This window comes from Odontomachus brunneus, unplaced genomic scaffold, assembly GCF_010583005.1.
Source record: "Odontomachus brunneus isolate Ranch 3 - 2012 unplaced genomic scaffold, Obru_v1 Obru_scaffold_054, whole genome shotgun sequence".
Taxonomy (NCBI): Eukaryota; Metazoa; Arthropoda; class Insecta; order Hymenoptera; family Formicidae; genus Odontomachus; species Odontomachus brunneus.
The window spans coordinates 2,088,010-2,102,890 of NW_022639504.1; the positions used below are offsets into that span (position 1 = coordinate 2,088,010).

Sequence of the window (14,881 nt, forward strand, 5' to 3'; positions counted from 1 at the left end):
AGAGAGAGAGAGAGAGAGAGAGAGAGAGAGAGAGAGGTGCTTCATCGTTCTTGCGTCGTTAATAAATTATACGTAAAAGATAAATATTTTATGCGAGTTTATGCCGCTGTTGTTTCCTCCTACTCCTCCGCGTGCACCTTCTCATCCTCATTCTCCTCCTCCTCCTCCACCTTCTCCGCGCCACAGACTCACGCAATGCAGCGCAAATAAATAGTTAAAATTGTTATATAAATGTCTTATGATGCGGCGCGTACAATAGAGCTGGGTTATTACGCAATGAAGAATTCCGGAAAAATCACCGCATCAGGCATGCCTTATCGCCGTGCCTGAATCACGCTAAATAATTGTCCGATCTGCTACTCAAAGCGGCCGCTTTAAAATCATTTTGCGAACGCCATCGTAAAGCCATGTGTATCGCGTAACAGTGGCTCGCCGTTAAAGAGATCTCTTTTAATTCGGGGCGCGCGCAAAGCGCGCCACCGGGTTAAAGCGCACGGCTTTACGACGCGCCGCGCGATAATTCTTTATGATAGTCGATTCGACGATCGATAATAATAACGACGTTGTGCGCGCGATTTCGAACGTACGTCTCCAACGGACGATACGTCATTGGTCGCGGCAGTGCACGCGGAGTGTACGAGCGTCCGCTTGATCGCGGCTATCGAGCACGTTGATGTATTTCGAACGCGACGTGACGAAATGTAACGAGTAATTATATAAGTGTAAAGCGTAAGACAAGCGTGCCTCATTACTTACTCCTCGCGACGGCGCACCGCGTTATTTTGCTAAACGCACCGTGTCATCATCGTCAGTATTTTCCCGGGCGGTTGCATAATTTCGTGAGGCGCGTTGCGTAATTTCCATTACCATGCATTCAAGCACACATCGTTGCAACTTTCATTCGTGCGCGGGATACGCCGGAATTAATATAAATTACAGTAAAATAAGACGACGCGCACGTGCATGCACGCACGCGCACACATACACACACATACACACACACACACACACACACACACACACACACACAAACACACACAAACACACCTACGCACGAAAAAAAAAATAAAAAGGAATATCCCGGAGCGAAGCCTGAACAGGACGAGATGCGAAGTGGAATGAGACGGACGCGACTCGGCGCCTTGGCGCGGCGCGCCAACGAAAACGACCGAATCGCACACTAATACGTTCCATTTCTCCCTTTCAGGAAGTACGACATCCCCTACCCGACGTTCGTCCTGTACGCGAATCGAGTGCACAACATGCTGGGTCCTAGCGCCGACGGCGGGGCCGGTGAGTGTTAGTTGCCAGTTTCAGTATCCTCCGAGAACGCCTCCGCTCCTCGATTACGACGTGTTGCTCAATGACAACGGCGAGATCGCGAGGCCAAGAGCGTATAGCGGCGAGGACGAGTTATTAGCGCCGGAAATATCGAATGGAGTCTCGACGAAACGAGTAGAGAGAGAGAGAGAGAAAGAGAGAGAGAGAGAGAGAAAGAAAGAATGAGAAAAATGGCCGCGAGAATCGCGCAGCAACTCGTTCAGAGACCGCCACGAAAATGTACGTATTTAAAAAACGAAAAGAGAAGTAAAGTCGTGCGCAAGATCGGCGCGTATGAAGGATATAGTCGCGATAAAAGAAAAATTCGTGCGAAATTTGATAAGTTAGATATTGTGGGAACGTATTTTTTATATTTTATATCCTCCCGCTTATATATATATATATATATATATATATATATATATATATATATCCTTTCGCGAACGATTTTAATTTTCTTTAATAAAATGTGAAAAAGAAATTTTTTTACATCCTTCGTACTACGAAAGTGCGACCGAGTAAAACGAAATGAAGAAAATTCTCTTTCGTCGTGAGAAAGACACTGTCATAAATCTCCGCGAACCTGAGAGAGAAAAAGAGCGCTGACACATCTGATTGTCGCGATTTACTCTGCGTTTCTTAATTAAACGATGAATATTCTCGATTTTTGTGACACCCGAATTTCCAATGCAATTTTCCGAACAAATTAGAGATCAGGCCACGCTTTATTAATCGGTTCACTGGTAAGCACATATATATGTGTAGGAAAAAAAAGTGCCACAACTGGTAAGCATACATATATGTGTTCGCTGTATATCTCCGCCAGTTTTAAATGGATTTGCATGAAACTTGCTACCCTCATGTTTCTTGGATCGCTGATTAAGAATCCGAGGTCAAATTTGAAAAATTTTAAATAGATCCAATATAGCGGTTTCAAGTGACTAACTTTGATATTCCACGGATACGGAACAAACTCGGTATGATATTCAGTATGATTCCATAGATGTTCCGTTCCCTAACGCACAAATTGACGACCAGAAGACGTTCAGAGTGCATCCTGAGAACGTCTTGGGGACGTTTCTACGTCCTCAGGAAATCTGTGGGACGTCCTCAAGAGATTTTGTGCTGTATGGGTTATTAGCTAATGAGATATTATGAATTTTATATTATAAATTATAAAATGAAATAATATAAAAATATATTCAGAATTGACTTTAGAGAAAATTTGACCCTGGAAATATAATAAACGATATAAAGGATATTAGTTTTGGGTGCAAGGATAAAAGTACCAGGACAAATTTGACCTCGAATTCGTAATCAGTTACCCAAAAAAACCCTTATTAGATAAGCTTTCATGTAAAATGCGGAATTTTTTGTTCTCACCAGTTTTGGCACGAAACGTTGGTTCCGAGTTCACCAGTGAACCGGTTAATGCACATCGTTCTATTTATTTTGATTTTTTCTGATTTTCTCAGTTTTACTCTGCGTTAGAAATTACAATAAATTGCTTTGTTCATTTCGCCATTCTCGATACTATAATGCAAGATTTTCGATACGACACTGAATGTATTCGCAACGATCAGCCCAGCCGTGCGCGTTCGATTCTCGTTAAGGAGTTTATTCTAGGAGTTTACTTTTAAACCAAAATATATACTTAAAATTATATAAAAATTTAACATAACATTGTCGCAGTAAAACACATTCACAGTTAAAATTTCACGGGACGATCGTCTACACCATTCATAATTTATAATTTAATGAATAGTATTCACTGTGCCGGTTTTGTGTAATGATCGATTGCAAGTCAAAAAACTGCTGTTATATGCTTTGAATAGCATTGTGCTGAATAAAACGTGACAAGGTAGTATCATGAAATCAGTTTCAAATTAACATTCATTATTCAGATAGCGAAATAAATATACAGGAACGTAATTTTCGTTCAATTAATAATGAATTTATGAGTAGCTCCCTTGATGAAAGTGAAAGTACGCCCTTTCGGTGTCCTGTAAGTACCTGGTGAATAAACTCCTTAACGCCCGATCGTCAACCCCGAGACGTTCTCAGACCCCGAGTTGGCCGAGGACTCCCCCGACGGTGTGGCCAATTGTAAATAGGTAACGGCCGATCGAGGAGAACCGATCCAAGAAGACTCGCGCGCGCTCGTAAAAGCCGCAATTACACCGTGCTATTACGCCGGCCCGGTTACGAGCGGACTTTTCACCCCGGCGACGCTTACTCGAGGATACCTGCTGGTTCATTAGCGTGTCACACCCCTTGTTTGACACACACGCCGACTCTCCATCGCTCGAACGTACTTTCGTCGGACGCTCAAGTTGGCGGAAACTCGATTGTCAAGTTTTTCTCGGAAACTATCTTCGCCGTCGCGTTCGCGACGCGGTTTAGCGCAGCCTTCGGCGGTAAATATGGTCGTCTGATCTCGCGATTAATTAACGGCGCGATCTACCGCGATCTAATATGAAGATCGCATTTGATACGACCGATGTTGGTTAGGAGGAGCGGCTGCCGCGTTTGACGTTAGACATGCGACGCGAGTGGAAGATTCATAGAGCTCGGGATATGCGCATTAATTTGTCATCTTCTCGCGAGAGCTTGCTCTCGATCGAGTGATTTACACTGAGAAAAAAGTCATATTTGTGACTGCGACTGCATAGTCACAATCATCTATCTCAAACGCTATTATAATATTGTTAATGATCATTTCACATTGTTAGAGAGACAAAAATATGGTCGATGCCGAAAATAATCTTTGGCCGGATTTTCTCAGTTGACATTATGAAAATCTTGAAACTGTAAAAGATTTATAAATCGCCGCATAGACAACAATATAAAAAATCTATAGGTTTGTGTCTGTAAAGTTTGAAATAAAATTCAAGAATACACACGCACGCGGACACACAGCCATGTGAGAGCAAAACGATGCCAGCAAAAAGAAAATTCTACTTCGGATCTCAGAGTCAGATCTCCCTTCGCAGCAAATATTCGCGGTCTACGAGCGTTGTCAGCGATCTCGCCCTTGCATTCATGCTTCCACTGAATTCTGATTCCGTGACGAGAAATGGCGCCGTTAGAGCGATATCGCGTGAAAACGCGAGGATCCGTCGTGGAGTATCGCGAGGTGAACGAGTAGCGGTGGGCCTTCACGATAATGTACGATCGCAGAGCCGACTTGCAGTGAAACGAAATCTTTATCCTTCTCCACTCCCGTCTGCTCTTCGTCCCATTTTCTCACTTTCCCACCCGCTTTCTACCTTCCACCTGTAGATCTGCGCCCGAAGGGACGAGGAAGACCGCAGAGGATCTTGCTGGGCGTCTGGCCGGACGAGCACATTCGCGGCGTGATTCGCGCCGTGGTGTTCCGCGACGGGCACTCGCCGCACATCGTCAAGGAGGAGCCGACCACGATGTACCCGAGCCTGGCGAACTACGCAGCCTGCAACGGCCCGGAAGGCGCGGTCAGTCCCGGCGCGGCGGCCGCGGCCGCGGTCGCGGCGGTCGCTCAAGGTAACTTGTCTCACACTACGTTCGTCTAAGGCGGATGTGAGAGAAAGTGACGGAACACTGGAAGCTTCTGACTCTCGTCCCATCTCAATGAGAGGGATTCGCGTGATAGGACAATAGATTGAGAATGAAATAAATTGAATAAGTATATGAAGAGCTAATCGAATGGAAATTCGACTGTTGTGAGTGATAATGATTCCTCCCATTGTCCATGGTATTTCAAGCAAAATTGGAACATTTGCCAAACCAAAACTCACTCAGTCTTTCTAATCGTTCACATGGCGTATGGATATGCGTATACATTATGACTATTGATTATTCGACTAATCTGTCATTTTGACACAGTCTGACATATCATATCTATCATATCACATACCGTATCATATCATATCAATCAAGAAATAATATAGCATCATATCAGATCATGTCATGCATTGTATCATATCGGAACACGATGGATACGATTAGGAAAGCTAGTGTGACTCTCTTGGCCTAGTAAATATTCAAACTTTATTAATACTTGGCATACATCAGCTTCGGAGGAAACTTAACTCGTTCGAGCTGAAGAAGACCGTTGATAGGATGCGATGAGAAAGTAATGATCGGAGAATTATCAAGTGAAGATTGATCGATCGAATGAGATTAGTGGGGATAACCTTTGTTTTAAATGGACTGAACGATTCTCCACCTGTTACGTTCACATCATACTACTACGATCAACTACAGTCAAAAGTCAATTTTGCATACCGTGCGTCTTTCTATTGTCTTCCCCTTTCAGAGCTTTGCGTGCTTCATATCAAAGTCCTGTTCTGAAACGTGTACTTTGTGCTTTACCCGTTCCGTCACAATCTTCACCAAGCCACCTGAGCTATCTTAAGTCCTACTCTGAGATTCTAATATCTGCACCGACTGATTTCTCCGCCAACCAGGTCTGCGACATCAGATGTGCAGCATGGTTGCGGCAGCGCACTCGCAGCAGCACGACATGATGGCGACGAACCTGTCGACGAACCTGTCGACGAGCCTGTCCACTAGCCTGTCGTCGAATCTGCAGGCAGCGATGCAAGCCAGCCAACATCACAATAACAATAACAACAGCGGCAATCCAGGCATCGGCGGTAGCAACAACGGCGGCGTCGGTCCCGGCAATAACAACGGCAACTCCCCGCTGAATCTTGGTCTAGCGAGCCCGGGTTCGGGCGGACCACCGGAAAGCCCGATGGAAAGCCCGCTGGCGAGCCCGCTAGGCCCGCTGATGGACCCGGGTCACATACCGAGCAGCGTGGAGGTCGGCATCGGCGTGAGCGGTATGACGTACAAGCCAGCGCGGAGCTTCGTCAGCCCGCGACCAGAGAATCTCTTCCAGGAGGACATCGCCGACCTGGTCAAGAGTCCGCACGGTCTCAAGGACAAGGACAAGATCCCGGTGAAGCTCGAGCCGCTCACGGACTCGCGCTGCGAATAGTAAGCCATTACGGTGGCGGTAGGTGCGGAAAGAACGACGACGACGACGAAGACGGTGCGTCCCTCGGCGTCGCTGTCGCCGTGGGAGAATCGCCGGTCGACGATGTGTGAGCGTCGACATCCCGACGCTCGATGACCCCGAGGAAGACCTCCCTCTCTTCGAGGTCGTCGACGGCGACCGAGGACCGTCGTTAGGCGAGGAGAGGGAGAAATATAGAGATATAGAGAGAGAAACAGAGAGAGAGAGAAAAAGAGGGAGAGAGAGGTGTGAGTGAGAACGAGAGAGTCGGCTCGATGCTTCTTCTTCTAGCGGAGGTATCGAGCCCCGGTTGCTCACTCGCTGACACCTCCTCGCGGGAGTTTATAGTATATATATACGCGACTCCGAACGTTGTACGCGAGCGCGATGTACTGTGCATACGAGTATGTTAAGAGGGAGAAAGCGCGAAAAAGAGGGAGAGAAAGATATAGAGAGGCTTACAATCAAAAAACCTAAAGGAGACATACACACAGAGAGAAATAGAAAGAGAATGAAGAAAATGGGAGAAAGAAAGAGAGAGAGAACGCGGATGAGACAAGCGAGTACCGAGAGTGTCTCAAGCTCGTCTCGCCTGGCTCAGAGCTTCATAGAAGGACGAGCGAGCGATCGTGGATCGTTCTAGACGAAGATCGCTCGGTCGATCCTTCGGTAGGCAAGAAGGAGAAAAGGAAAGAGAGACAGAGAGAAAAGAGAACGAGAGAGTGAGAGGAAGAGAGACAGAGAAAGAGTAAAACCTTCTTCTAGCAAACGTAATATAGCTATTGGGTCGCCAGCGCCTCGCGAGCGCCGCTACCTTTTTCCAATCTAGATAGTCGTGTCATCGTCGTGTCGTACGGACTATGTACATGTAATAAAGGTAAAACCCACACGCCACATACGAGCGCACATATATACACTATACAGAAACACATACACAGACACACAACCACATATACACATGCGTAAACGAGCGCGCCTCCACACAGGATACAGACAACTCGAAAAAAAATTTATACCTACGCATATACGATAACTGTACTTTTAATGCCAAATGTATAATAACTCATAAGAGGTCGCCTACTGCCGATTAATGATCGATTACTCGAGACTGGTGCCGACGAGGGAGCAAGTCCACGAGCACAGCTAATCGCCCGCACTGTCGAGTCCTTACACGGCGTGTCGTGTAAATCATTTGGTCATATGTCCCAATTTTCGGACGTCGCAGAGGTTCAATCTAAATTTTGTCCAGCAGTTGAGAAAAATTCATCTTTTTTTTGCAGGTGCAAAAACAAGGTGTTTAACATCATAAAATAATTTGAATTTCGGGGTAAAAAATTTGGACGTAACTCTTGATTTCTTGATTTCGAGCTATTATGAAAATTGATACGTTGATTTTTCTTTTTTTTTCATTGAATTACTTTGAGAATACCGCTTTAAGTTGCTTTAACGATAGAAATATCTCTTTCCCCTTTTTCTTCGTCGAACGTATCTTGCAGAGAGTAAGTTTCAAGCGTCGTAAATTTCGCCGCGAGTTCCGGCGAACAATGTAAAATCTCGACTCCGTGCACGGCACTTTGCGTAAGAGCGCGATCCTTCTAACGCGAGGCAGTAAGCGACGTCACCGATCTAAGCTCGATAAGTAAGGGAGATGTACAAAATTCACTATGACTGTCTACCAAGAAACAAACAAGCAAAAAGAAGATTAAAGAGCGAAAGCGAAAGAAAGAAAGAAAGAAAGAGTGATAGAAAGAGAGAGAGAGAGAGAGAGAGAGAGAGAGAGAGAGAGAAAGAGAGAGAGAGGGAGCGAGAGAGGGAAGAAGTTACGACAAAGTATAAGACGATGGAAACAAATTCAACGGCTTATAAAAGCGAGCACACTCTAGGCCGAGATGATCGCTGTACGTTATTAAGTATAATGATTGCCTTCCTGCCATATTTGGGGTATGCCAAGTATAAAAATTATAAGGTTTAGGGATTAGGGGACGAGAAACTGTGGCGACACGAGACACGTGTCGAAATTTCGGTGAGTTCGGTGACCACGAAGTGTGCATCGGTGCGAGACTGCGAACCTGAATACGAGCCTGAACGTGCGAGTATGAACGCGAGCCTGAACGCGCGTATGTTGATGAATGTGAGGGAGAGGAAGAGGAAAAGAGTAGTACGGAGCGAAAATGGGAAAGCGCGAACGGATGAGCGAAAGAGACTTGCGTGCGTGTGTTCTTCTTTCGAAAGATCGTGCTATTTTTCAAAATTTTACACGTTGCGCGTGATTTCGCGAAGGGACCCCGAGTCCTCGACAATCGAAGAACGACCCGAGTGCCGACCGATGTTAAATCGAATAACTGCAAACATTATTGAAAATTTGCGCCAAAACGGACAGAATTTATTTTTACCGGAAGAAACTCCACCACGATTCGTTCAATCTTCTTCGCTGAATTCAATTAATCCGGATTTGATTTGACGCGAGAATATCTTTTTGCATAGGTGCTAAAATGATAACAGATCGATATTTTTCGCCAATCTGATCTATTCGTCGTGAAAGTCGGCACGCTGGTTCGAGAGAAAATAAGAGGAGAGAATGCGAGTGAGGATGAGTGCGTGCATGTGCGCACGTGTGCGAGAGAAAGAGACTCCTTGTAAGTGTAAAAAGTAAACAAAAAAATTTTTCGAAGTGGCCTTCGGTGAAAGGGAAAGATCATCGCTTTTCGCTTTTGCTCGTACGAGGCTTTTGCGTAACGAGCCATCCGTGTTATCCGTTTGTCTGGGAAACTTTACGGGAGAGTAGGTAAAAAAAAAGGAAAGAAAAGAAACAAGCAAACGCAGGAGGAAAAAATTGATTCTCGCGCCACGCTCATGCAGCCAGAACATTTCCGGTAACGGTTTGGGAGAGGAGAGGATAGCAGAGTAGAGAAGAAGAGAGAGATGAGGGGAAGGAACGAAGAGTAGATCACGCGTTCGTAGCACGTATCGGGGTGATTAGAAAAAATGAAACATCGGGCAAACCAAAAAACGATAAGGAGAAAATAAAAAAGAAGAAAAAAATAACACGTTATTCTTGATACAAGCGACTTTTGTGCGAAAACGCGACGGTGGTCGCGAGGCGACGTTAGACGGCGATTTATTAGTATACGCGTTGCAATATAAAACTCGATCGACCACGTTTTTCATTTCGGCGGTAAATCGGAAAACGCGAGTTCTAATTACCATTTAGGCATAATGTGTTCAACGAGGAAAAAGGTAAATTCGCGCGAGACGTGCGGCGGCAAAAAGAGAACAAAGAACAGATAAGACGTTTTTAGGCGAAAAACGAGGGAACTGAAATTTAGTAGCAGCAGAAGAAGCGCGAAACATTGCGAGACGCAAGAGAGAAAGGGATAGAAAAAGAAAGAGGGAAAGAGAGAGAATGAGAACGAGAAAAAGAATACGAGGTCGCGAGAGCGTGGGGAAAAGAGCGAATGCGAAAGAAATTTAAAATTAAATATTGTATAAAAAGAAAAAAAGTAGTAAGTGCCTTCCAAAAAAAAAAATTTAAGTGTCCCGTAGACCGTGACCACTTGACTAAGCGACGAAGAAGTCATTCGAAATTCTGCTGAATGCATTATTCGTGAGATCACGTTTGTAAATACGTTGCGTATAAGATCGACATGTCGTTCCTTTCCTCCGACACGATCCCTTCGTGTATCTTTACACCAAATAAATTGCCGTTATTCACGATTAAACGTCCGGCGCGAAGTTAAACTGATAATTTGAGGTAGAGAACTCACCACATATTTCTGCGACCCAGGTGCCTCTTTAATTTCAAATCGCGCGATACTAACGCGCTTAATTCTTAATTACGCACGATATGATACAAACGTGCCGCAGAATATTTGTTTTATCTCTGAAGATCGCAAGTCCATAGATTGAGATTGTTATCTAAATTCGTATAGCTTCTGAATGAATATTTTTTCAATTGTTTCTGAATCGTTCGCGGAAAAGGTTCCCTTTTCGAGTTATTCAATTGTTGTTCGCCAAAAGAAGAAAAATAAGAAATGATCGTGCGACAAGTGAAATAGTCGGTTAAACCGGCAAACTCCTACGAGTGTCGAATACGCAATGTGTCTACGAACTCTGTGTGTGCATGTGTGTTTGAGTGAGAGTGTCCGAAGCAACAAACTACCCGACAAAATTTGTGTTTTGGATCAATCCACACAGGTAATACCCTGAATGGCATATTCTCGAGATGTTTTCCTTCTTGATTTCCCGGCAGAAGAAACAGAGTCGACGAAGTAGTAGATAGAAGGAGAGAAAGTGAGAGAGAAAGAAAGAAAGAGAGAACGAGAGAACGAGAGAGAGAGAGAAAACGAGCGAGCGAGCGAAAGAGAGAGAAAGAGAGCGCGCGTAGGAGAATAAGAAAAAAAAAATAAAAAAAATGAAAGAGGATCACAGCTGACCGACACAGGAGAACGGCTATTTCGAGAGGACCTTTTCGTTTCCACGTTTTGATATATACATATATGTATCTGTGAACAGATGATAAAAAAGAAATACCTATATTACATACCTAAGACGTAAGTGAACAAAAAAGCATCTAATACGCTATTATTGATATAGAACACAAAGTGAATATATATATGAGAAAAAAGTATATTATATATATATAAATATATATATATATAAATATAAAAAATTGATATATTGATGCTGTAGGGTTATACTGGCTGAGTGCGTTTATTGCATTAGAAAGAAAGTGTGAGAGAGTGTGAGCGTAAGAAAGAGAGAATGAAAGAGAGAAAGAAAGAGAGAAAGGGAAAGATAGAGGCCGCGGTTCTTTTCCGAACGTCGTCGAGGACGAAACAAAAGTTCACGGGGAGAGTTTTGCGCTGTAGGCGACGCTGGAGGTTTTAGAATCGAGAAGACAAAGTAGCTCGTAGGGTTTTTATCGGGTCGACAAGAGGACAGATGTGCGTGACTCTGGCGCTACCTTAGAGAGAAAGAGAGAAAAGATAGCCAATTCAATTCAGCTCGCGGACGCGCGCGTCCCGTTTATCGACATTGCGCACACTCCGCGAGACGATTTATCCCTCTTTTGCATTCCCACGAAATCATGAAGTCGCGATATCGTATCGAATTGCCGACACACGATACACCTTAACGAGTTTCGCATAACATTTCGTATTTCCGCAACTCAACACTACGCAACGCGGCTCGTTGAAATCCCAATTTATCGTGCGCTGATCCTAGCCTCGTACGAGAAATATTGTCCGGAAAACGCTCGTGTTGTCCGCGACGCGACGTTTTCGAATCAACGGGCCCGCAAGAGACCACGGAATAGACTGTCGATACGCGGGACTGCTCGTCCAGGAGTTTCAGATCACACGCATGCAGAGACCACCGAGATCGATCGACGAGTGCTTTCGTTTCCATGCATGTGAAAAACCTTTCCTTTAATTGATATCGTTATTGCCGCGGTGAATGTTGAGAATGAGAAAGAAAATTAAGTGAGAGAGAAAGAGAGCTGCGAGAATTAGGGAGCGAGAGAGCGTGAGCGAAAGCGAGAGCGAGCGAGCGAGCGAGCGAACGAGCGAGCGAGTTGCACAGCGAACGACAGCCGACTATAACAGAAGCATAGTAGTCTCCGTACCACACGATTTATGACTAGTTTACAGGACGCGTGCCGACGACGACGCGCGCTTTCTACGAAGGAGGAGGATGAGAAAGAGGGCAAGGGGAGAGGGGAAGGAGAACACCCTGATCGCTCGTGCGAGATTGTTCCTCCCTCGCGGTGAGTGCGCGCGTTGCGTGCGGTCGCGCGATGATACACGCCGCGTTTCCGTTTTCTCTACGATAGTTAACGTTTAAGGGACAATTTAGATGTGGCATCTTTCATTTGCGAAGACTATTAGTCGTGCAATAGGATCGCACACTTTTCAGAGCCCGGTTATTTAATCGCACACGAGCCCAAGTAAAAAATACAAATCAACACACACACACGTACTCTAACATGTGTATACATGCACACATAGAAACGTATACAAACACACACGACACATATATACATCCACACTTGCATACATTTACACTCCGAGAAGTCGAGAGAATGTGGGGACACACGAGATTGTTTGTCTTTACTGTAAATAGGAGAAGCAGTATGTACGGCAAGATTCATCGTTATCACTGTAACATGTAACATATTTATTTCGAGGAGTTCTCGTTGAGTTCTCCCGTTTAAGTAGCCTAAGATTCGGATTTTGTTTCGAACCTTCCGCCCTGCCGGTCGGAGGCGCAGGGCGAGATCCGCCGCGAGAGGCGCCTTTCGGAAGGGAAAGAAAGAAAGATTTTCCTTTCCGAAAGTGTTTTCGCGCCGTGTGCGAGTCGTCGGTGAGCCCTGAAGCCTCCGCACCTCGGTATCGTCTCGATCGACCGCGAAGATGAGACACGCGACGTCCGCAAATGACGGAATTTGTTTTGCTGACGATTAAGAGTGAATTACTTATCGAAACCGAGCGACTCGAGATCGAAGGTGAATGTTCGAATAATTTCGCGCCGCGACTGGATGTCTTTCCGCCAATTTTCTTCCGCACGAGACCGCGCTTTCTCACGTGGTCATCGCATACGTCGTCAACGTCGCGTGTTTCGGCAATGTTGCTCTCAATCCGACCGCCGTCTTCATTATCCGCACGAGGTAAATACGAAAGAAACCCCGTACGTTATTTAAAAGTTTAAGGTATTTAAGCGAGTATTTACGATTACGATTTACAGATTTATATTTAGAAACGACGAGAATCCCCGCGCACGACGAGAAAGAAAGAGAGAGAGAAAGAGAGAGAAAGTGAGAGAGAGAACCGCGATATATGTATAAAATATATATATATATATATATATATATCTCGATAATTATATAGTTTAGAAATTTACTTCGACTGACGAACTTCTAACGAATCGTTTCGCCGATTATGCAATTTAGAAGTTTATCAGAGCAGCGGCATAGTCCCGCAGCGAGCGATCGTTGTTGTTGTGTTAACGACTCGGGAGGTTGTTTCTCCGCTCGTGTGAATCTTGCGTGCGCGAATATGGAGGGGAAGAAGCGGCTCTTCTCCGGACGGTTTCGCGTCGAGACGGTGCACCGGCCGGGCGGAATCGTCGCGATCACAAACAGCGCGCTCGTCGCACGTGCTCGGCGGCGAGAAACGGCAATATTTTATAGTTACTATCGTTTTTATTATATTCCCGCGCCTTTTTGAGAGGAGAAGATCCATGAAAGAAAAAAAAAGAGCAACCCACAAAACAAGAAAAAAAAGAATACACACAAAGAGGCAAGTATTTCTTTTTTCAATGTAGGTAGCCCAATTTGTTGTTCGGATAAGTCGCCCGTACCCGATATAGTTGTATATCGCGATAAAAGTGCGCGCGTTGACAACGCGCGCGACGATGTAGCCGTGACGACTCGTGAAACGACGTTCGTTCCCCGATTTTACTTCGTGAGCGCGACAGAAGACGTGTGTGGTGGATGATATATGCCTCCGCGCGCGCGGTTTGCTTTAGTCACGGACGAGAACGCAAAAATCGTTCACCCATTTAAATAAAACGCGTTTCCCACCCACCCATCCAGCCATCCGCCCACCTCCGTTTCCCCACATTAACCTGGCTCCTGCTCCTCCCGATTGATTCCCTTCGTCCTCTTAGCCCAAAAACTGCCCCCAGCCCTAATCCAAAAAAAAAACCCGGCCACGAGCCTCACTTTTATTTATTACCGATTAGCTCGTAAGATGACGTTCTACCGAGGTATGCTATACTTATAAATACACCCTATATATAGTGGAGTAAGCAAGTTACATTACCTACCTACCTACCTATCCGCGCTTGACGGGTGGAACAAACAGAAGAAACACGCAATCATACATTTAAGTTGCTACTTGGCACGTATACCTAAGTAATATACTAACATAAACAGTATGCAATAACAAATAAATATGAGAAACGAAGGAGAGAGTCTGTTTTTGCATTTCCCTTCTCAACGCTTTTTCTATCCGCTCCCACGAAACTCCTCATTTCGATCATCGAATTTCGCATCTCACAAAAAGAACACGAGAGAAATGTAAGTGTTTCGAACGGCCCGAGAGTGGAGAGCGGCCGGTTCGTTATGCGAGATGCGGATAGGTGTCCGCTCGCCGCGTGGGCTTCGTCGCTAGCAGTCCGCTATCCAGCGGCCCCGTAAGATGACGTGGGGTGCAAGTGATTCGCGAAGTTCTTCGGAGATGGGAGGCTTCGACTCCGTGGTTTGGTGGGTCGCCGACTCGAATAAAGCGAGCTAGGTCAATCGAAGCGGCGGCCCTGCGGTGATGCACCGCTTCCCAGCGCCTCCGCGCTAGGAAAAGTTCCCCTTGTCGGAGGAGTAACGAGAATCGTAACGTTGCGCGGGCGACGCAGACTTAGGCGCGAGGGTAACTCGCGCGTGTAGTCGCGTATGCGGCGAGTATGGCTTCAGTAGCGGTAAAGAAGCGAACGGGGTTCGCTTGTATATGCTGCGTCTCTGGCAGCGGCTAAGTCCTAAGCGGACGTAAAGGCGAGCGTGGCTCG

At 45.5% G+C, this 14,881-nt stretch overlaps 1 protein-coding gene across 11 annotated transcripts in view; it reads left to right on the forward strand.

The window, feature by feature from the left end:
* LOC116845633 (protein bric-a-brac 2-like) overlaps nucleotides 1–14,289 on the forward strand; it is a 509,307-nt gene extending 495,018 nt beyond the window's left edge. For 9 of the 11 annotated variants that reach the window (XM_032818564.1, XM_032818566.1, XM_032818569.1 and 6 more), the window contains 3 exons: nucleotides 1,208–1,299; nucleotides 4,603–4,842; nucleotides 5,769–14,289. In XM_032818564.1, coding sequence (XP_032674455.1) covers nucleotides 1,208–1,299; nucleotides 4,603–4,842; nucleotides 5,769–6,304 — 868 coding nt within the window. In that variant the 3' untranslated portion in view covers nucleotides 6,305–14,289. The remainder of the gene's footprint in view (nucleotides 1–1,207; nucleotides 1,300–4,602; nucleotides 4,843–5,768) is intronic. The other 2 variants (XM_032818571.1, XM_032818572.1) reach the window with 1 other exon arrangement.
* Nucleotides 14,290–14,881: the final 592 nt, after the last annotated feature.